This window comes from Rattus norvegicus, chromosome 11, assembly GCF_021556685.1.
Source record: "Rattus norvegicus strain SHRSP/BbbUtx chromosome 11, alternate assembly SHRSP_T2T, whole genome shotgun sequence".
Lineage (NCBI taxonomy): Eukaryota > Metazoa > Chordata > Mammalia > Rodentia > Muridae > Rattus > Rattus norvegicus.
In genome coordinates this window covers 97,224,397-97,245,542 of record NC_141544.1, presented here as the reverse complement: position 1 = coordinate 97,245,542, position 21,146 = coordinate 97,224,397, and the positions used below count along the sequence as shown (strand labels likewise).

At 45.6% G+C, this 21,146-nt stretch overlaps 2 protein-coding genes across 2 annotated transcripts in view; both read left to right on the top strand.

The window, feature by feature from the left end:
* Snap29 (synaptosome associated protein 29) overlaps window positions 1-2,943 on the top strand; it is a 30,578-nt gene extending 27,635 nt beyond the window's left edge. The window contains 1 exon segment of the mRNA NM_053810.3: window positions 234-2,943. Within this exon segment, the coding sequence (NP_446262.3) occupies window positions 234-391 (158 nt within the window). The 3' untranslated portion in view covers window positions 392-2,943.
* Window positions 2,944-18,373: 15,430 nt separating this feature from the next.
* Crkl (CRK like proto-oncogene, adaptor protein) overlaps window positions 18,374-21,146 on the top strand; it is a 34,430-nt gene continuing 31,657 nt past the window's right edge. Inside the window, 1 exon segment of the mRNA NM_001008284.1 lies at window positions 18,374-19,166. Coding sequence (NP_001008285.1) covers window positions 18,856-19,166 — 311 coding nt within the window. The 5' untranslated portion in view covers window positions 18,374-18,855.

The window sequence follows — 21,146 nt, the reverse complement described above, 5'->3', positions numbered from 1 at the left end:
AAAATAACAACAACAAAAAATCCCTCTTAACAGTGGTTGTCTGGAGAAAGGAGATACACGGTGGCCTCTCCCTACGTTAGCTACATATTACTGTGTGGTAAATATCTTTCTTTTCACTTCTGTGTATTGTGAGAAGCATATGCTACAAGCTGGCACACATATGGCACACAGCCTCTCAGGCAGGACTCTGTAATCCAGAGGCACTGTGACTGCCTGTCATTTCCTTCTCACAGATGAGCTGTCTGTGGGATTGGGCCGCCTAAAGGACATAGCCTTAGGAATGCAGACGGAAATCGAGGAGCAGGATGACATCCTTGACCGGCTAACAACCAAAGTGGACAAGTTAGATGTCAATATAAAAAGCACAGAAAAAAAGGTGCGGCAACTCTAGAGACACGAAGACGCTCTGCTCCGTCCTGATGAGAAGAGTCATAATCCGTTAAACTCTTATGGATGTCACTTAGTATGTAATGTAACACGTTTTCAAATGTGGGTCTTTGAAATTTTAGTATCAATGGGGAAAAAATGTATCTTCCACATTTTGGTAAGATCAACACCTCTAAAGTTCTGTGAGCTGTCTGCTGAGTTTTAGTCTAAGCAGAGAATTATGAACACCTTGAGCCTTTGGTTACTGTGCTGGAAGGAGAGAAGGCACTGCGTTTCTAATTTCACGAGTGTCTGCAGAGCTGTGGGCAGAGTGTTGGTAAGCACTGCCTTTCACTTACCCATTAGTTATGTTTCTCACTCTGAGGCCTTACTGTGAATTCAGATGTGAAGGGACCCTGGGTTTGTGGCAGAAGGAAGGGTCCCTCCACATCTTCATATGTCAAGTCTTGTGGACATGCCTGCACACAAACTGAGCACATGGTAGCTCTCTCCCCATGAAAAGGATCCATGTTCTGTACAGAACTGAAATGTGTTGCCTTCATTGTCCCAACCCCCATCTTCTGTTCTCGTCCTGCACTTTAGCAGAAGGACTCAGAGCAGGATTGCTAGACATGACACCTGGGAGGGAGCGTGTGAGAACAGACGTGCCCTTCTTCCCACCGGTTCTCACCTCACTCTTTCCATCTCTGGTGGGGACTTTCTCCACCGGCTCAAAGCCAACTTGTCGGTTGGTTTGTGTGCATGGAGTATTACTTAAAAACCTCGACACTGAGCCCTGTGCCTCTGGGAATAGAACCAAAGGCCGTGTTTATTTGGTGCCTGGAGTCTCCTCATCCATCCCAGAGACCCACGCAGTCTCCATTTCTACAAAGTGCTCCACCTAGTTTTAGGACTTAGACCCCACAAATGATGCTCACCTCTGTCTGTCAGATGATTGGACCAAGAGGCCGGAGACTCTCTTAGCTAGCTAGTGTTTGCTCCCTTCAGTTTCCAAAAGAAAATATTTAGAAGCATTAATTAAAACTGATTCCTGTAAGAAATTTCCCTTGTGTTGGTACTGCCAGTAGAGTTACTAAAGCCACGGAACACCTGACTATATTAAAATCAAAGTCACGCATTTTGAAGAAGGTAAAGGGGACTTTTTAACTAGTAAGATATGTCAGAATCTAAAATGCCAGTGCCTTCTTGCCTTAAAACATGGCTCTTGTGCTGCTTGGGGATCCTTCCTTCAGCATTTGGAGTCTGTAGTCTTAAAGCAAAGCACGCAGTGGGGCTAGGGGTGCAGCTCAGTGGTCAATTATCTACCTTCTCTCCTGGGGCCTGGGGTTGGTCTCCACGGTTGGGGAGAGGATCAGAAGATGGGGTATCAGGACTATTACTGTTCATGTAGCAACATGAACTCACTCTTGTCCCAAAATATCCAACCTTCCTGAAAATACAGCAGCCACAGGCAGAAAGGGCCCAAACGTAAAGATCTGACTGAAGTGGACCTCTGTGAGTTCCAGGCCAGCCAAGACAATATATTCAGACCTGTCTCAAACAATGTAGAGAGAGACCAATCCATATGTATCTCCACTCCTAATTGTTTATTGGTGTTTTTTTTTCTATGAAACCTTCTCATGTTCTAATAACTGTTCCTCTTTATCACCATCAGGCATAGCCTTGTAGAAATTAACAATCCCAAGAAATGAACACACGAGGATGCCTTCCATGGGCATCCTAGTGGGAATCAGCTGACTGAGGCTAAGGGACATTTTATGAACCTTTCTTTGTTTTGCTAAATGAATGAAGCCAATCGCTCCTTTCCCAGTCTTTCTTTACTCCATGAATGTGAAACTGTGAAACCGTGTTCCTGTAAACCATTAGAGGTCCTTGTCCATTTTGTCCTGTTCCTCAGACTCTGTGGTCCTCTGAAGTTGTCTGTTGGCCTGCTGGAGACTGGCTGGAGCAGGTGCTGCCTTATAAAGCAGGGTCGTTTGCACATCACAGACAACAAAGGACTTGGGGAAGCTCCAGAACCAGGTCTGCTGGCTGACACTCTAATCACAGCACTTAGGCCAAGGTGGAAGGGTGGCTATGAGTTCCAGGTTCAGGGTAAGATCTTGTCTCAAGAGAATCAGTGACTGTGGATGGTGGGAGAGGAAGGAAAGACTCACTCCTGCTCTCTGGCCTAGCAAGGGTTAGTGCTGGGGAGGTGGCAAGCATGAGTGGAGTGGACAGACCAGTGAGCTACTTGCCATGCGAGGTCTGCAAGACAGCCTGAGACACCCCGCCTTCAGAGAGGCGGCATTTGTAACCTTAGGTTAGCTGTGTGCTACGTGTACCACCAAAACAAGTGCACTGTCCTCCAGAGAAGACTAACAGCTACTGACCTGTAACTCACCAGCATTGGAGTGACCTCGTCAATTGGTTTTCCTCGTTCTGTAGGAGAGGCCTGAAGTTCATTCATGTAACAAGTAGAACAAAAGATCAGAGCATCTTTATTTCCCCTTCTCTTCTTATAACTGTGCAATTTTAAATGTATAATGTATCACTTCAGTAAAAAAAAAAATTCTACTTTGCTTGAATAAGCCCTTTTCTTCAGAGGTGCGTGCGTGAGTGAGTGTGTGTGTGTGTGTGTGTGTGTGTGTGTGTGTGTGTGTGTTTCTTGTGCCCCAGCATAACACATGTGGAGGTGTTAGGACAACATTCAGGAGTTGGTCTCTCCATCACTTGGCTCCCAGAGGTCAGACTCAGGTGGTCAGGCTTGGAGGCAGCTGTCTTTACACAGTGAAGCTTCTCACCAGCCTGAGCCTTCTGACTTTGGGATAGAAAACTCCGAAATGAAGAAAGATTTAAGTGTTCCAAGCCGGCCAGAGAGATGTCTCAGCAGTCAAGATCATCTGGCTGTTCTTCCAGAGGATCCGGGTTCAACTTCCAGCAATCACATGGTGGCTTGATTTGGTGCCCTTTTCTGCTATGCAGGCATAGATGCAGGCAAAATACTGTATACATAGTAAATAAATAAATAAATCTTAAATTAAAAAAAGTGTGGCATGCTCACAGGCTAACCGGTTCTGTAGCACTGCCTCACGGTGTCCCAAAAGCAGCCCCGATACGCAGATGAGAGTGCCCGTGCGAGTCAGACTGGGTTTATAACATGAGCACTGAATTTCATTTCACAGACTATTGCTTGTTTTCCATCCACATTGAGATATCGGGACCTTTCACTTCATGGGAGATAGAAAATGATGGCAGGTCATATCTGGTCAGTGGGTCATAGTTTGTTGCCTCGTGTTCAGACTTAAGAGGTAAGTCTGTGGGAGGGAAAGGCCAGTGGAGTCAGCAGGTGTTTCCCCTTTGGGGCTCCTACCAAGGAAGAGGCTGGGAGAGGCATCGCTTGCACTGCTCTGTCTCCCGTCTTTGCTCGACTGGTCTAGGAATTACCCAGGGACCTAAAGACGCCTACAGGATAAGCCAGGATATCTCTGTCAGAAGACTAGCTTACACACATCCCTAGAGTCACACTGTTCTCTTTGGGCCAGTCTGGGCCACGTGAGACTTTGTCTGAAATAAAACAGGCTTTAAGAGCCATAGTGAGGAGTTACAACACTGACCTTCAAAGACAATGGTGTGTTGATGGAATCTAAGTAAGCAAGTGACATCATCATTTTTGGATTTTGAAGGGACCATAAAGACAGATTGCAATATAAGAACACAGCAAAGTGAATTCAAGGCTAGCCTGGCATATATGGTGAGTTCAAGGACCACCAGAGCTACATAGTGAGACCCTGCCTCAAAAAGTAAAATAAAATAAAAACAAGTCACAAGTAAAAGGCTACCGTCCAGCCTTGATGATGTGAGGGTCCCTGCCTAGTCTCATTGCATCTTTTTATGCCATGTTCAGTTTTAGGCCATTCAGTAAAGTTTAGTGGGAGGCCTGCTCTTCGCTGAAGGGAAATGGAGGAGCAGTGGATCTGGGGAGAGTTGGGGGGACAGTAGAGGTGGAGAGAGGGGAGGCTGCACTCAATTCGTATTCTATAAAAAAAGAATAAATAAAATAAATTTCTTTTTAAAATAGGCTAAAGAGGGCTGGAGAGATGGCTCAGTGGCTAAGAGCTCCTCCAGAGGTCCTGAGTTCAATTCCCAGCAACCACATGGTGGCTCACAACCATCTGTAATGGGATCTGATGCCCTCTGCTGGTGTGTCTGAGGACAGCGACAGTGTAGTCACATATATAAAAATAAATAAAACTTTAAAAAGAAAAAAGAAAAGCAATCCAATAAGCTGAGTCTTTATGGTCTCTGCTCTGGTTCCTGCCTCCAGGTTCCTCCCTCCAGGTCCCTGCCTTGACTTCCCTTAAGGATGACCCTAACATGGAAATGTATGATAAATAAATTCTTTGATCCTCTGAATTGGCTTTGGTCAGTGTTTTGTTACAGCAAGGGACACCAAACTAGGACACTTGCTTTTGCTCCAGTAAACAGCCTCCCGTCCATGGTCAGCAAACAACCCTAATTAAAGTCAGTTGTCACACACACAAAAAGAGAGGAAGAGAAAGCTTTGGGGCTAGAAAGTTTTTAAAAGATCTCAGGAGCGGTAGGCAGGAGAAGGGGAAGAAGTCGTAGTGGCAAAAAAATACCAAAATTTATTATACTTGTCTAAGACTGTCAAATGAGTGAAAAAATAATAAAAATGAAGAACTGCTGGGGATCCCCAACTAGACTGGTAACAGAACAAAGAAAAGCATGGGAAGGCTTTAGACCTTCCTATACTGGACCACATGGCATATGTTAGTGATAGCCTGCCATCTATGGCTGACAGAGAGGCAAGGACGGAAGGTGTTTTGGGTTTCTGGAGAAAAAAATTAGTAATGGCTTGCTGCTTCTTTAAAGGCTATAAAAGTGGGATCCATCTTGGGGCTGGAGGAAGAAAGGAATGAACTGCATACTGGAAGGCTGGGTTTGAAGCGTTTGGCCCATTCAGATGGACTGCTAATTGCTAAACAATGCTGTGCACAAAACAGACCATATCCCTGCCTTCAGCAGACCTAGTCCTCAGAGAGAAGGCAACTACCAGACAAGTAAGAGAACTAGCCAATAGGTCTGAGGTGGAGAGAAATCTGACACATGATACTAGGTGATGAGAGACGCAGATGAAAGGTCAAGCATGGTGGCTCACATCTGTAAACCCAGCAAGCAGTGAGTGGTGAGGCAGAAGGATTGCCAAAACTTGGAGACCAGCTTAAGTTACATAGTGAGTTTCAGGCTATCCTGAGCTAAAGACAAGAGAAATCTTCTCTTTCATTCATTGATTAAAAACTCATAGGTAAGCACTGGTTGAAGCAAGCCTGGTCTACAGAGTGAGTTCCAGGATAGCTTGGGCCACACAGAGAAAACCTGTATCATTTTTTTAAAAGATTTATTTTATGTATGTGAGTACACTGTCACTGTCTTCAGCCATACCAGAAGAGGGCATCAGATCCCATTACAGATGGTTCTGAGCCACCATGCAGTTGCTGGGATTTGAACTCAGAACCTCTAGGAAGAGCAGTCAGTGCTTTTAACCACTGAGCCATCTCTCCTGCCTGAAACCCTGTGTCTTATTTAGGGTTTTTATTGCTGAAACACCATGACCAAAAAGCACATTGTGGAGAAAAGGGTTTATTTGGCTTACACCGCATTGCCATTCACTATTTAAGGAAGTCAGATAAGAAGTCAAACAGTGGCTTCTTCCCTCTGTCCCCTTCCTCCTTGTGCTCTCCCTCCAAACCCTGTGAAACCTTAACCATCTCTGTCTCTGCTGCCCAGCCATTCCTGTTAGCATCTTTATTCACCAGTCAGAATTAACGTGGGGACAGGACTAGGAGCAGACTCCAGGTCTTGGAGGCCACACTTGGCATTACGATAGTAGAAGACAAAACCTCAACCGGTTTCTTTCTTTATTGTTTGATCTTTCAAAATCAAGTGATTTTATTTTATTCTTATTAATTTGGATTTTTTTTTCTTTTAAATGTATGGGTTTTGCTTGCATGAATGTCTGTGTACCACTCACAAGCCTGAGGATACAGAGACCAGAAGAGGGTGTCAGAACTCCTGGAGCAGGAGTTACAGATGCGTGTGAGTTGCTAAGAGTCAAACCCAGATCCTCTGGAAGAGCAGCCAGTGATCTTAGCCATTAAACCATCTCTCCAGCCCCTTAGGGGCTCCCCTCCCCCAAATCTCTTTTATCTCATTTTATCTCCTTTTCCCTGTTTACTATCCAGCTTATCCCACAGGTTCCAAGTTCTGGTGGCGGTTGGTTGTTTGGTTGTTTGGTTGTTTGGTTTGGGTTTTATCCCAGGAAAGGCTCTCTATGTAGTGTAGATCTAATTTGCACTGTCTTTTCCGTGTATCCTGCCATCCTCACACAAGCAAATTCCTTCTAAGAAACCACCTGGGTCTAACAAATTTTTTACTATACCTAGCAGTGTCCATGCAGCCGTCACGGCAACCTGCTCACACCCTGACTACGTGACCATGTGTTACTCTCTCAGACTGAAAGTTTTGTTTTCAACCTTTAACTTTTTATTCAGGCACCAGACCCCACTCATCGAGCAGGCATACCACTCCCATACTACAGAGAGAACGACAGCCTGACTGGGATTTGCCCCACGGGCTCCCCACCCAGACGTTCCCTCTAGGTAGAGCACTCATCTCAGCATCTATTATTGTAGGGGTGGTTACTGCTGATACAGCAGGAAGAGGATACCGTCAAGGGTGCTGGACCAGGTGGTTGTCGTCATCCCTGTCAATTAAAGGATTAAAAGACAGGAAAGAAATGTTACCAGGATCTTGGGGTTCCCATTTTGGGGTTCTTACTCTCATTGATAAAATAATATAACAAGCTAGAAAAACAGATCTGTGACTAATAGTGATGGCTGTTCCTCCAGAGTCCCAGCTTCTCCCAGCAGCCAACAAACACCTGTAACTGGAGCACCAGGGTACTCGATGCCCTGATGCCCTTTTCTGACAAACGTGCAGCTAGAGCATGCATGCATGTAAAAGAATATAAATATTTCAAAGAGAAAAGAAGAGAGGAGAGGAGAGGAGAGGAGAGGGAAAGGAGCGGAGAGGGAGGGGAGGGGAGCAGAGAGGGAGGGGAGGGGAGGGGATGGGAGGAGAGGGGAGGGGAGGGGAGGGGAGGGAAGGGGAGGGGAGGGGAGGGGAGCGGAGCAGACTAAGGTCTGGCCAGCATCTGAAAGAAGTATAGTTACAAGTTAGGATACAGAAAGGTGAGCAGACCCAGATGAAGCCTGCGGCAGCTCACTGGCACTACACTAGGAGGCAGAAATTCTTAGAAGGTAAAGCACATTGTCTTAAGGTGAACCCACCTCTTAGGGGTGGTCCCCAGCCAAGTCCCTGACATGCCCCACTGGGTTAACCATTAAAGGAGGAAATGACATGTCGCCACCTAGAGGTAGATCCATTCTTTACAAAGGAACACTATCCCAGGCATAAAGGGAAAAGCAGCCATATCCCGGATCCCCAGCTGGAAGCCTTGTTCCTCATATCCAGAACCGTGTAGTCACTCCTCCCAATCTCTTTCCCTCCCTCCCTCCCTCCCTTCCTCCCTCCCTCCCTCTCTCCCCTCCTCTGTCTCCTTCCCTCCCTCCCTCCCCTCCTGTCTCCTTCCCTCCCTCCCTCCCTCCCTCCCTCCCTCCTTCCTTCCTTCCTTCCTTTTTTGTTTTTTGTTTTTTTTCAAGACAGTGTTTCTCTGTGTAACCCTGGCTCATTCTGTAGACCAGGCTGGCCTCAGACTCACAGAGATCCACCTTCCTTTTTTGTTTTTTTGTTTTTTTTTTTTTTTCAAGACAGTGTTTCTCTGTGTAACCCTGGAACTCATTCTGTAGACCAGGCTGGCCTCAGACTCACAGAGATCCACCTACCTCTGCTTCCTGGGTGCTGGAATTAAAGGCATGTGGCACCACCCTCACTCTGCCAGGTTTATTTTTGTTTTCTTTGGTCCCTGTTCCCAGTTATGCTGTGTGACACTATTGATAGGGAGACATGAACAATGCCAATAACAGACCACAGTAAAAATACCATCAAAGTTCACCTGATGAACCAATTGTCAGGAAACCCTGCTGCTAAGGTCAAAGTCTGATTATTACCAGAAAGCCCTGAGCTCAGTGCAAAACGGCGGACTCCCTCTGTCAGCGGGGCTTCTCCTTCTCTGATCTTGTCTGAGGAGCGCAAAACCCTCATACTCTCTCCCTGTGGAGTGTCTCATAGCCTTGGTGAGATTGCAGGCTCAGCATCCTTTCTCCCATAAGAAACCTACTCAGTAAGCACCTGAGGTTCTTGGACTGCTTCCTCGTGCCAATTATGAGGCACCCCAATGCCTTAATCTTCAGCCAATGACGTTTGTGTGTGTGTGTGTATGTGTGTGTATGTGTGTGTATGTGTGTATATGGTATGTGTGTATGTGTGTGTGTATGTGTGTATGTGTGTGTATGTGTGTGTATGTGTGTGTGGTATGTGTGTGTATGTGTGTGTATGTGTATGTATTGTGTGTGTATGTGTGTGTATGTGTGTGTATGTGTGTGTATGTGTGTATGTGTGTGTATGTGTATGTGTATGTGTGTGTATTGTGTGTGTATGTGTGTATATGTGTGTGTATGTGTGTGTATGTGTGTGTATGTGTGTGTATGTGTGTATGTGTGTGTATGTGTATGTGTATGTGTGTGTATTGTGTGTGTATGTGTGTATATGTGTGTGTATGTGTGTGTATGTGTGTGTGTATATGTGTGTGTATGTGTGTGTATATGTGTGTGTATGTGTGTGTATGTGTGCGTGTATTGTGTGTGTATGTGTGTGTATGTGTGTGTGTATGGTATGTGTGTGTATGTGTGTGTGTATGTGTGTGAATGTGTGTGTATGTGTGTGTGTATGGTATGTGTGTGTATGTGTGTGTGTATGTGTGTGTATGTGTGTGTATTGTGTGTGTATGTGTGTGTATGTGTGTGTATGTGTGTGTGTATGTGTGTGTGTATGTGTATGTATTGTGTGTGTATGTGTGTGTGTATATGTGTGTGTATGTGTGTATATGTGTGTGTATGTGTGTGTATGTGTGCGTGTATTGTGTGTGTATGTGTGTGTATGTGTGTGTGTATGGTATGTGTGTGTATGTGTGTGTATGTGTGTGAATGTGTGTGTATGTGTGTGTGTATGGTATGTGTGTGTATGTGTGTGTATGTGTGTGTATGTGTGTGTATTGTGTGTGTATGTGTGTGTATGTGTGTGTGTGTATGTGTGTGTGTATGTGTATGTATTGTGTGTGTATGTGTGTGTATGTGTGTGTATGTGTGTGTATGTGTGTATGTGTGTGTATGTGTATGTGTATGTGTGTGTATTGTGTGTGTATGTGTGTGTATGTGTGTGTATGTGTGTGTATGTGTGTGTATGTGTGTGTATGTGTGTGTATGTGTGTGTATGTGTGTATGTGTGTGTATGTGTATGTGTATGTGTATGTGTGTGTATTGTGTGTGTATGTGTGTGTATGTGTGTGTATATGTGTGTGTATGTGTGTGTATGTGTGCGTGTATTGTGTGTGTATGTGTGTGTATGTGTGTGTATGTGTGTGTGTATGGTATGTGTGTGTATGTGTGTGTGTATGTGTGTGAATGTGTGTGTATGTGTGTGTGTATGGTATGTGTGTGTATGTGTGTGTGTATGTGTGTGTATGTGTGTGTATTGTGTGTGTATGTGTGTGTATGTGTGTGTATGTGTGTGTGTGTGTGTGTGTGTGTGTGTGTGTTGATTCACCCTAAATAAAGTTGATCTGTCTCCATGAAGCTGATCCCAGAGTGTCATCATTTCCATTTCATATGTACAGGCTTCCAAACTCCCCTTCTGTCGCCCCTGCTCCATTTGCCCTTATGGACCAATATTGGCCAATGATACCTGGGAACAGGGAGGATCATACCAATAAGTTCATTGGGGTTATTACAGGAGCAGAAATAACTCAGAGCTTTATCACCAGAAGTTGTATAGGCATTCACTACACAACTTGCTCACAGCTCAACAGGTTGGAGAGTATCCTTTCCAGACGGTTCAATTGGTCTGACCCTCTTCTAGGAAGACCTGCTTGTCTTTGCTTCTTCTAGGCAGTTTGGCTTGTCTGAGAATGTCTTTGGCCATCCTTCCTGCTTATATGTCTGGGGAGGGAGGGGTCTAGTGAATCTAGTCAGTTTCAGGGACTTTCTAGTGCTATTAAATTTTTTTTTTTTTTTTTGGTTCTTTTTTTCGGAGCTGGGGACCGAACCCAGGGCCTTGCGCTTCCTAGGTAAGCGCTCTACCACTGAGCTAAATCCTCAGCCCCGCTATTAAATTTTTTTTACTTTCTGAGCTTTCCTGCAGGATGGAATGTTTTACCTTCCTTTAGAATATCCTGAGTCTTAAAAGAGTTTCTCTTCAAGGCTGAATGGGCTTCCCCACCCCAAGTTTTTAAAGATACATTTTTGTGTGTGTATGGGTGTCTTACCTGAATGTATGTCTGTGTACCACGTGTGTGCAGTGCCCGTGGAGCCAATAGAGGCATCAGATCCCCTGAAACTGGACCTGCAGATAATTGTGAGACACCACTTGAGTGCTGGGAACCAAACTCAGGTCCTCTGCAAGAGCATCAAATGCTGTTGAGCCATCCAGTCCCAAGATGGAATGTTTCTCTTGTTGGAGATCCACAAGCATGAGGCAGAGAGAGCTAATGGAATGGTGTGGGCTTTTGAAACCGTAAAGCCCATTCCTAGTAACACTCCCTTAACAAGGCCACACCTCCAAATCCTTCCCAAACAATTCCAGTTCTACCAACTGGGAATCAATCATTCAAACATAGGAGCCTATGGGGGCCATTCTCATTCAAACCACCACAGTGCTCCTAAATTGTCCTCTGATATCCACAACTTCTGAATCACCATGTCTGGGTGGCTGTGCTTTTTTATTTTTTTTTTTTGTTTTTTTTTTTTTTACTTGTTGTTTGTTATCAGTGCTGAAGCTCAAACCCAGACGTGGTGGTTTCAATGACATTGTCCCCAGAAGTCTCATGTCTTAGAAAACTTGCTCCCCAGTTGGTGGTGCTGTTGAGGGAAATATAGGTGTGGCCTTGTAGAGGAAATACATGACTGGAGACACAGGCTTTGAGCATATAAAGCCTCGTAACCATTCCCAGTGTTCCCTCTCTGTCTACTTTGTGCTCTCGATTCAGGATGTGAGCTCTTTGCATCCTGCTCAAGCTACCACACCGCTGCTTGTTGCCATGCCCATAATGAACTCATATTCCTCTGAACTATAAGACAAATAAACACTCTATTCTGTAACATTATTTATTGCCTTGACCACAGCGTTCTATTACAGCAGTAGCAGGGCAGTAGCTGGTAGACTGGGGCTTTATTCTTTTTTTTTTTTTTTTTTTGGTTCTTTTTTTCGGAGCTGGGGACCAAACCCAGGGTCTTGTGCTTCCTAGGCAAGCGCTCTACCACTGAGCTAAATCCCCAACCCCTGGGGCTTTATTCTTACTGTCCAAGGGCTCCACCAATGAGGTGCACCCCAAGTTATTTTGTCTTGTTTTGTTTTTGAGACAGGATCTCATATGTCCCAGGCTGGCCTCACATTTAATATGCAGCCAACAATGGCCTTTAACAACAACTTTCTTCCTCCTTTTCTTCCTCTTCTTCTTCTTCCTCCTCCCCCCTCCCCCTCCTCCTCCTCCCCTTCCTCTGTTAAGACAGGGTCTCACCATGTTGCCTTGGCTAGTCTGGAATTTGCTGTGTCGACTAGGGTGGCCTCGAGCTCACAAAGATCCCCCTCTTCTTCTATCTGAGTGCTGATATTAAAGAAGGCAAGAGACACCTAGCGTAGCCCTGAGCTTATCCTCCTGCCTCAAGTTCCCCAATGCTGAGATCATAGGTTTGTGGTACTGGGGGCATCCCTGCAGGTATCATGGTGTGCAGGGAAACGAACCCAGTGAAGAGGTGAGAATGAAAGCTCAGTTCAGTTTCACTCACGTAAACTGGATCAGACAAGATTCTAGAGAGTCTGATGCTAGGCAGTTTATTGCCAGCATATTTAAAGAGTGGGATTTGTTTCCAGGCAACAGTCATTCCAGTTCTATGTGCACAGTAAAGCTTAAGGGGTAGATACATAGAAACTCCTTTGCAAAGTACATGTGACCTTGAAGATGGGTTCTGTGGCTTAAGGGCCTAGGATCTGGTGTGGTCTCTGACCGGGATAGCATAGCAGTCAGCAGGTTGTAACATGTGACATCTCCCCCAAGCATGGTTCTATTTATCGAGAGATAAAGGTGTAGGGAGGGAGAGTCTGGGATAAACATTCTGGGGGATTTGGGTGAGATCTGCCTCTACAGATAGCAAAAGGTCACCAGGTTGCTAACAATATGTACTCCTAACTTTCTGGATAGAATACAGGTATTTTATTTCCTCCATTGAGGAGACCCTCCCCCCTCCCGTGTGATTAATATTCCTGGTTTCTCTAGTGATCTGTGGGCACCCCCAACATGCCACCATTCCTAGTTTATGTGCTGCTGGAGATTGAACCTAGAACTATGCTAGGCAGACATTTTGCTTACTGAGCCACATTCCCAGCTTTGTCTCGTTAAAAGTTTTGTTTAACGTGCTTTGTTTAAAGTTTCCATCCTCTGAGATGGGCTAATACTTATATTGATACCATGTCATCCCACCACTTAAAAAGTTCTGCCCCCAATTGTGGTTTTGACAAGGGTGCTGTTTAAGAATGCCAACCAACCTCAGAATCACACGACCCAGTCTCTCTGGACAACATTGAAGCCGTAAGCCCAGGAGGAGCTAGTTCCCAGTGGACGCTAACCAGCATCACAAGGGAGTTTACGTGGAGATGGCCGTGAGTACTCCACTGCAATGGTCAGGCAATGTAACTCTGAAGACAGGATTTCAGGACACCATGCCTGGCACAAAGCATCCTGGAACTTTCATTGAATGAAAAGGAAGAGAGAGGGAAGAAGTACAAGGCAGCAAGAAATAAAATTCTCATCGTGGCGTTAAAGCTTATTTTCTGGTTAAGGTAGCCATTTGGGGAGCCAAGTTAAAAATGAGAAGATTAGGCCAGCTGTATGGCCTCTGCTTACTGTGGCAGCAATGAGGAAGTTGAGGCAGGATTGCAAGTTTGAGGCCACCTTGGGCTGCAGTGTTGGGGTTTCAATTGCTATGATAAAAAACCATGACCAAAGTAAGTTGTGGAGGAAAGGGTTTATTCAGCTTACACTTCCACTTTATTAGTCCGTCACTGAAGGAAGTCAGGTCAGGAACACAAGCAGGGCAGGAACCTGGAGGCAGGGGCTCAGGAAGAAGCCGTGGTGGGGTGCTGCTTACTGATTTGCTCTTTGGCCTGCTCATCCTGCTTTTTTTGTTCTTCCTTTTCTTCCTTTCTTTCTTTCTTTTCTTTCTTTCCTTCTCTCTTTCTTTCTTTCTTTCTTTCTTTTTGGATATTTTTTATTTACACTTCAAATGTTATCCCCTTTCCCGGTTTCCTGTCCATCAGTCCCCATCCCATCCCCCTTGCTAGAGAAGTGCTGTGTGTGGTCTCATTGCCCTAGTAACAACACATTGTAGATGGATTTACTTATTTTATGTGTATGAGTGTTTTGCCTGTGCGTATGTATTTACATCCTGTGTGTGCCCAGTACCCCAGGAGATCAGGAACAACAGGATCCCACAAAACTGGGGTTACAGATGGTTGGGAGTCACCGTGTATGCCCTTTATAAAGCTCTTCTCTAGCCCTAATAATACATTAAAAGGGGGAAGTGGGGTGCTTAGGTTTACATGTGATATTGTACTCATGTGTAATCCCGGCATTTTGAGGCTAAGGTAGAAGAATCACAATTTTGAAGGCAGCTAGGGTTACATAGAAAAAAAAATCTGCAGGACTGGGGGGTGTAGGTCAGTGCTGGAGCATGGGGCAAGCACAAGTAAGTCTTCCGTTTGCTCCAAACATTGCTAACTAAATAACTGAATAAGGTGGGGCATCAACGTAGCTCTGTGGGCAAACATTGTCCTGATGGGGGTTGGGATGGTGGAACCCTCTTTCTCTCTTCTCCATTTCTCTGAGTAGAGTCAAAATCCCAATAAAGTTACAAGGAAAATCACACAGAGGCAGCTCCAGAGACCGGCTGAGCATGCTTTCCCCAACGGCATGTACTGGGAAGTGACGGAAGAACCCTCACTGCTTTAGAAAGGGTGTTTGTAGCTTCAGCCACAAGTGCACTGGCTTCCCCATGGCTGCCGATGGTGGCTGGATCTTGAGTCCTTGAAGAGTCATCCTTCACAGGCCCTGAGTCGCTGCCATCAGGTGCTGGTCTGACTGTTGTAAGGGTTAGACCTGACCTCGGTCATCACCACTTTTCAAGTGGGTGTGGTGCTGGGAATTGAGTGGGACCCTGGATGATGCAGGGACTTAATCATGAACTAAATTTTGTGACTTTCCCTGTGGAGATGTAAACTAATGTCTGTCCACCTCAAATAATGCGCTACAAGAGACCAGAGACAATTCCACCAAGTCCACTCACTGTCTGCGGATTTGGACTTTTAATGTGTCATGCATACCCTGAAATCCCCACTGGTACTTTCTTGTTATTTAATCTTTGTCCTAGTAGGAGGGTGGGGAGAAGGAGAAGGGGGAGGAGGACAACAATAATAATGCAAAGTTATGAAGGAGCTAAAGAAAACCTCATTAGAGTGCACTCAGCACCACTCTCCTCATTGGGCAGTTCACGACCACATGAAACTCCAGCTCCAGGAGGGGTCAGTGTTTTCTTCTGCCTAGGCACCCACACACATGTGGCATACACTTATATAGACACACATACATATTTACACTACTACCCATAGGTTTATGTGGCTATAAAGCTTGGTCAGAAAAGCTTCTTTTTTAGCAATGGACAACTGTTGATGTATAGATTCATAACTGGTTAAAGTGCAGATAACATTCAACCGCACAGCTCAGGAAACTTGGAGGGAGCAGAAAGAACACAAGAGCTAGGGGCTGGAGAGATGCCTCAATAATTAAGAGTGCTTGCTGCTCTTGCAGAGAACCTGGGTTCAGTATTCTCTCTCTCTCTCTCTCTCTCTCTCTCTCTCTCTCTCTCTCTCTCTCTGTGTCTGTGTGTGTGTGTCTCTGTCTTTCTCTGTTCCCTCCCTCCCCCCTCTCTGTGTCTGTCTGTCTCTCTCTCTGTCTCTCTGTCTCTCTCTTCCCTCCCTCCCCCCTCTTGTGTCTGTCTCTCTCTCTCTGTCTCTGTTTCTGTGTGTGTCTCTGGCTTTCTCTCTGTCTCTGTCTCTCTCTCTCTCTCACATACACACACTTTAAAATACACATTTGCCGTTGTTATTTTAGACAAGGGATTACTATATAGCCCTATCTGGCTTCTAACCCTCTATGTTGACAAGGCTGGCCTCAGACTCACAGTGATCCAACTACCTCTGCCTCCTAAGCACTGGGATTAAAGTTGTGCAGCATTTTGCCAAGCCAAAATATAAATTTTTTTTTTGGTTCTTTTTTTCGGAGCTGGGGACCGAACCCAGGGCCTTGCGCTTCCTAAGCAAGCGCTCTACCACTGAGCTAAATCCCCAACCCCCTATTTTGCTTGCCTAGCAACCACAAGGCCCTGGGTTCGGTCCCCAGCTCCAAAAAAAAAAAAAAAAAAAAAGTGAATAAGGAAAGGGTAGACATGACATGGCAGTGGCATTCATGAACTCACGTCTGGTTTTCTGCCCAAGATCAAGCCCATCTTCATAATTCTCACGAAAAAAGCTAGGTGTGTTGGTATGTGTTTGTGATCTCAATGTTGCAATGCAGAGACTGTTGTAACTCTGCCATTCACTGCTCAGCCAGCCATCTCCCTGGGGGGCTCTAGGCCAATGAGAAACCCTATCTCAAAACACAATGTTGCCTGTGCTGGCTTCCCTCCCAGTCCTACTCTCAACCTCTGAGAGAGCTGAGATTATAAGCCTGTGTTGTTTTTTTCTCCTTTTTGTGGCAGGATATTTTTATGTAGCCCTGCTGGCCAGGAAGCTAATATATAGACCGGGATGGCCTCAGACTTGGACTAATTGAATTCTGCCTCTCCTGCAGCAGAGCTGGGATTATAGGGGTGCACCACCACAGCCGGCTACTCCACTGCCTAAAGATAAGTGCTAGAGGTCTCAGGTGAGGCACAGAATGACTGAATAGTCCAGCTAGCCACTGATTTGAACTTCGACCATGAGTTGAACTCAATCAAATTAAAAATCTGAGCTATATCAATTTCACTTGAGACAAAGCAACACGAAAGCATGTTTGTGTGTGTGTGTGTGTGTGTGTGTGTGTGTGTGTGTGTGTGTATGCAGGCATGTATACTACCACCCTACACAGAATTTCAGAGGACACCTCAAGTTGAATGTCCTCCATCTTCAGACCTAGGGATCTAATTCAGGTGCTTAGGCTTGGCCGGCAAGAGACATCTTCCTGGCCTCCATGAAGCATCTCTGGGAAAAGCAAAACCACGGTTTTGCTGAGGTACAAAAAGACACTAGACTTTGACATTTTTCCTTTGCTTACTTACCACTGTGATGGAACCACCGATGATTACCCTACAGCTAGGGTTTGCTAAGCATGGGAAATGCTAACAGCCAGAATGAGACTTTAGTGACAGGGACCTAAGTAGCAATTCTCCTGTCTGCCTCAGCCCTGAGACCTCCTTCTCCCCTAACTTCCTCCCCATTTTAGTTGGGTCTCATATAGCTCAGCTGGCCTTGAACTCATGGTCCTCCTACTGCCATCTCCCCAGTGTTGGGATTACTGGTAGTGCCACCATCACTGGTCTGGGACATGCCTTCCTGTTCATCTAATTTGGGAATGCTGTGACCAATAATCCAGCATCAGTTTTTTGTAGATTTTTCACAATGGTCATTCGTTTAACAATTTTCTGATCATTCAAGACTAGATGTGGTTTTAAGGCGGGCAAAATAAGACAGTATTCCTGTTGTAATAAAATTTCATCCTGTCCTGTTAGTGGTGGCTCACATCTTTAATTCAAGCACAGGGAAGGCAGAGCCCAGTAGATGTGAATTTGAAGCCAGCCTGGTTTATAGTTAGTTCCTGGATAGCCAGGGGCACACAGAGAATTCCTATCTTGATTGGTTGATAGATAAATAAATAAAGAAAGAAAGAAAGAAAGAAAGAAAGAAAGAAAGAAAGAAAGAAAGAAAGATAGATAGATAGATAGATAGATCGGTCCTAGTGTTGTTGGAGAGAGAAAACATGTTGGGAAGGCACAGCTGGAACGGCTGAATGGCAGGAAATGAACTTTTGGAGAGAGACCAAAGGTCTGGAGCAGGCAAAACCTGCAAGCCAGATACAAGTGTTGCATTTCTCTTGCTACATCTCAGAGCCTGAAGTGGCCAAGTCACCATCATCACACTGTCCTCGTCTTAAAGCATTAGTCAAACTGACCTTCACCATCATTCCACGTGTACCAAGTAGGATCACTTAGGGTAGGCGTTATTCAGTAACCTATTTGATGGTCAACTCACTGCCTAGGTCATGCCCTTCCTAAGCCACCTGACTTATCAGGGCCTTCAGGCTTAAAAATCACCTGAGGGCCACGCCTCCCTGTCCAGACATCCAGCCATCACGCTATGCTTTGTTCCCAGAAACAGGTTTTCAAAACGCTGTTCCCTCTCGGGTCCAGTTGTTTTCCTGCTAAGCCCGGTAGGCCTTACAGCAGCAGCCACTCAGAGGCTGCTTTGCGATCCAGGAAGGGCTTGACCCTCTGCCTCCTCCCGGAACGCGGGAGCCCGCACGAGTGGCTTAGGCTGGAACCCTCGCGAACGCACTCCTGATTGGCCGCGCCCAGTGACGTCAAAGGAAGAGCCCCTGCGGTGGGGGTAGCGCCCAGCTCCGCGCAAGCGCAGATAGAGTACGCTGGACCAAGGGGGAGGTGCCCGGTCGCTTCTCCCGCGTCCGCCATTTTGTTGCTGTGGCTATTGGGAACGGGTAGGGTAGGACGGTCCGGGAGGCGCGACTGTTGTTGGAGTGCGGTGCTTCGTGTGACGGCGAGGAACCGTGCGGGCTCTTGAGGCTGCGGAGCCGGCGGCTTCCAGGACAGAAGTCGCTGGATCCTACTCCGGACAGCTGAGAAGCCCGAGGCGGCCTCTGCTACTGCTCTGTTTCGCCCACCTCGACCCGGGGGTTTTGCCCACTGTTCCCGGACCGGCTCTCTCCGTGAGGCGGCCCTGTGCAGGAGGGCGGTGGCGGAGGATGCTGCGGGGCCCGGAGCCTAGAGGAACGTCCTGACCAAGCCCTCTGATTGTTCCTCGAAGTGTTCGAGAAGAGGCCCTTCCTCGACCCCAAAGCCGACAGCGGGTAAAGGCTTCCAGAGCAAGCGAGAGCAGCAGACGCCGCCCATCCCCGGGCCCAACACCATGTCCTCCGCCAGGTTTGATTCTTCAGACCGTTCTGCCTGGTACATGGGGCCAGTGTCTCGCCAGGAGGCGCAGACCCGTCTCCAGGGCCAGCGCCATGGCATGTTCCTAGTCCGGGACTCATCTACCTGCCCTGGGGACTATGTACTGTCCGTGTCCGAGAACTCGCGTGTCTCGCACTACATCATCAACTCCCTGCCCAACCGCCGCTTTAAGATCGGGGACCAGGAGTTTGACCATTTGCCGGCCTTGCTGGAGTTCTACAAGATCCACTACCTGGATACTACCACCTTAATCGAACCAGCGCCCAGGTAGGCGAGCTCCTGCCCTTTTCGGGCTCGGAACCTGACCTGCGGAGGGTCGGTCAAAGATTGAAATTTGGGGGTGGGGGTAAGGGATACTCCCTTTTCTCATTCTGAACCAGAAGACATTCGGATTGGAAGGCCAATGTCAGGATCTGGGTTGGATGAAAGGATGCATTTTATTTAGACATTTAGTAGTGCTTGCATTGTTTAAATCACCACCACCCCCAAGCCCACACATACATAGTTTTGTCACTTTAGTTGACTGTAATACTAGTGCAAAATTCTTATTAACGACGTTAAAATATATAGACTATCTTGAGTTTCTGAAGATAGCCATGACTACTACTTTCTCGAAATTCATGTACACCATTTAAGGTTTTTGTAGCTCCTGCATCTGTCAGCTAACTGGCCTTCAGCCTTTGGAATAATCCTTAAAATAGATCGAAAGGGTAGAAATCTCAGAATCTGATGCTGTAGCACTTAAAAAAACAAAAAACCAAAAAACTGGAATTACCAAGGAAAGAGATTGAGGTTTTATTTGAGGGAATTTGTATCATCACTGTTCCTTCCGCAGGGTGCAAAGTGTATTTACCTTCATTCTACATTAATTCTGTTTTTTTGGGGTTTTTTTGTAATTAAGTCTAGTTGTTTAACATATACTTTAAAGACACCCAAGTAGCGCTAGACGGGAGAGATACACGCCCCTAATCCTCTAAGGAAAGAGGACCTTGATTCCAAGCCAAACTGAGCTGTAGCAAGACCCTGCCTTAAAGAAAAAGACACTGATCCCCAAGTGTTCTCTTTTTCAATTAAAATGCATTATTTTATAATTTGCTTTAATTTTCCTAATAATATCATCAAATGATACAAGTGTTAATTGAAAACATATCTAGACACTTTAAAAGATATTTTACTGCCCCGTTTATTTCTAAGCTATTCTAAGAAAGAATTGAGGACTGATTTAGATTTTTTAAGGTGAGGTGACTTCATAGAGGTGAAATTTGCTCAGGACTTTGAAATTGAAAAGATAGTATAATTAATTAAAGGCACCTACTTAAATCCAGAGTTTCTTCTTGAGGATAGAAGAATAAGCTGGGATGGTACAGTGAATGTATGTACGGTTAACGGCCAAACTCTGGATTTTAGAGTGTGGAGAAGGGCTAAGTGGTGATGAGGAGGGAAAGTGTGGTCCCCAGACCCACGCAAGCGTGGAAGGAGAGAGCTGAGTCACAGAGCTGTCCCTTAGCCCGGTATGCGCATCATGGCAAGCGAGTATCCTCACACAAGTACGTTTTAAAAATGTGAACACAGAAAGGTGATTGTAAAGAGTAATGCTAGCAAGAGGAGGACACTCAAGTTCTGTGAAACATGAAGTTCCTAGGCGATGCTGGAAGGTGTAAGAGCTTGGAGAAACCTAGGAAGGATAATGTTGGGTGATACAGCTAAGTAAATTACTCTCTTATTTGTGGAAGTGGATTATATTATTGACTTCGGGCCTTTATTAAAACATGCTTGCAGCATGTGACAGGTATTGGAGAAAGTCTAAGTTATTAGAGTCACCTCAAAGAGGGGAATGAATACTGCAGTGGCTTCCTGCTATTTACAGATCTTACTCTACTTCATGTGTCTCTCAGGTACCAAATGTAATTTCCTGAGTTTTTCCTTAGCTCTACTTGACATGCATTCCTATCTTTTCTGTCTTGCTTAATTTCCAAATGAAAGAAATAACCAAGTCATAATTATTCCAAATTTGATATAACTGTCCCTTGTATAGCTGCAAATTGTACATTTTAAATTTTAGAACAGATGGCAGTGTACCTTGAGGGATACTCTTTTAGTATCTCAACTTAAATGTAATAATTACTGATATTCTCCTTTTTTTTTTTTTTTTTTTTTTTGGTTCTTTTTTTCGGAGCTGGGGACCGAACCCAGGGCCTTGTGCTTCCTAGGCAAGCGCTCTACCACTGAGCTAAATCCCCAACCCCC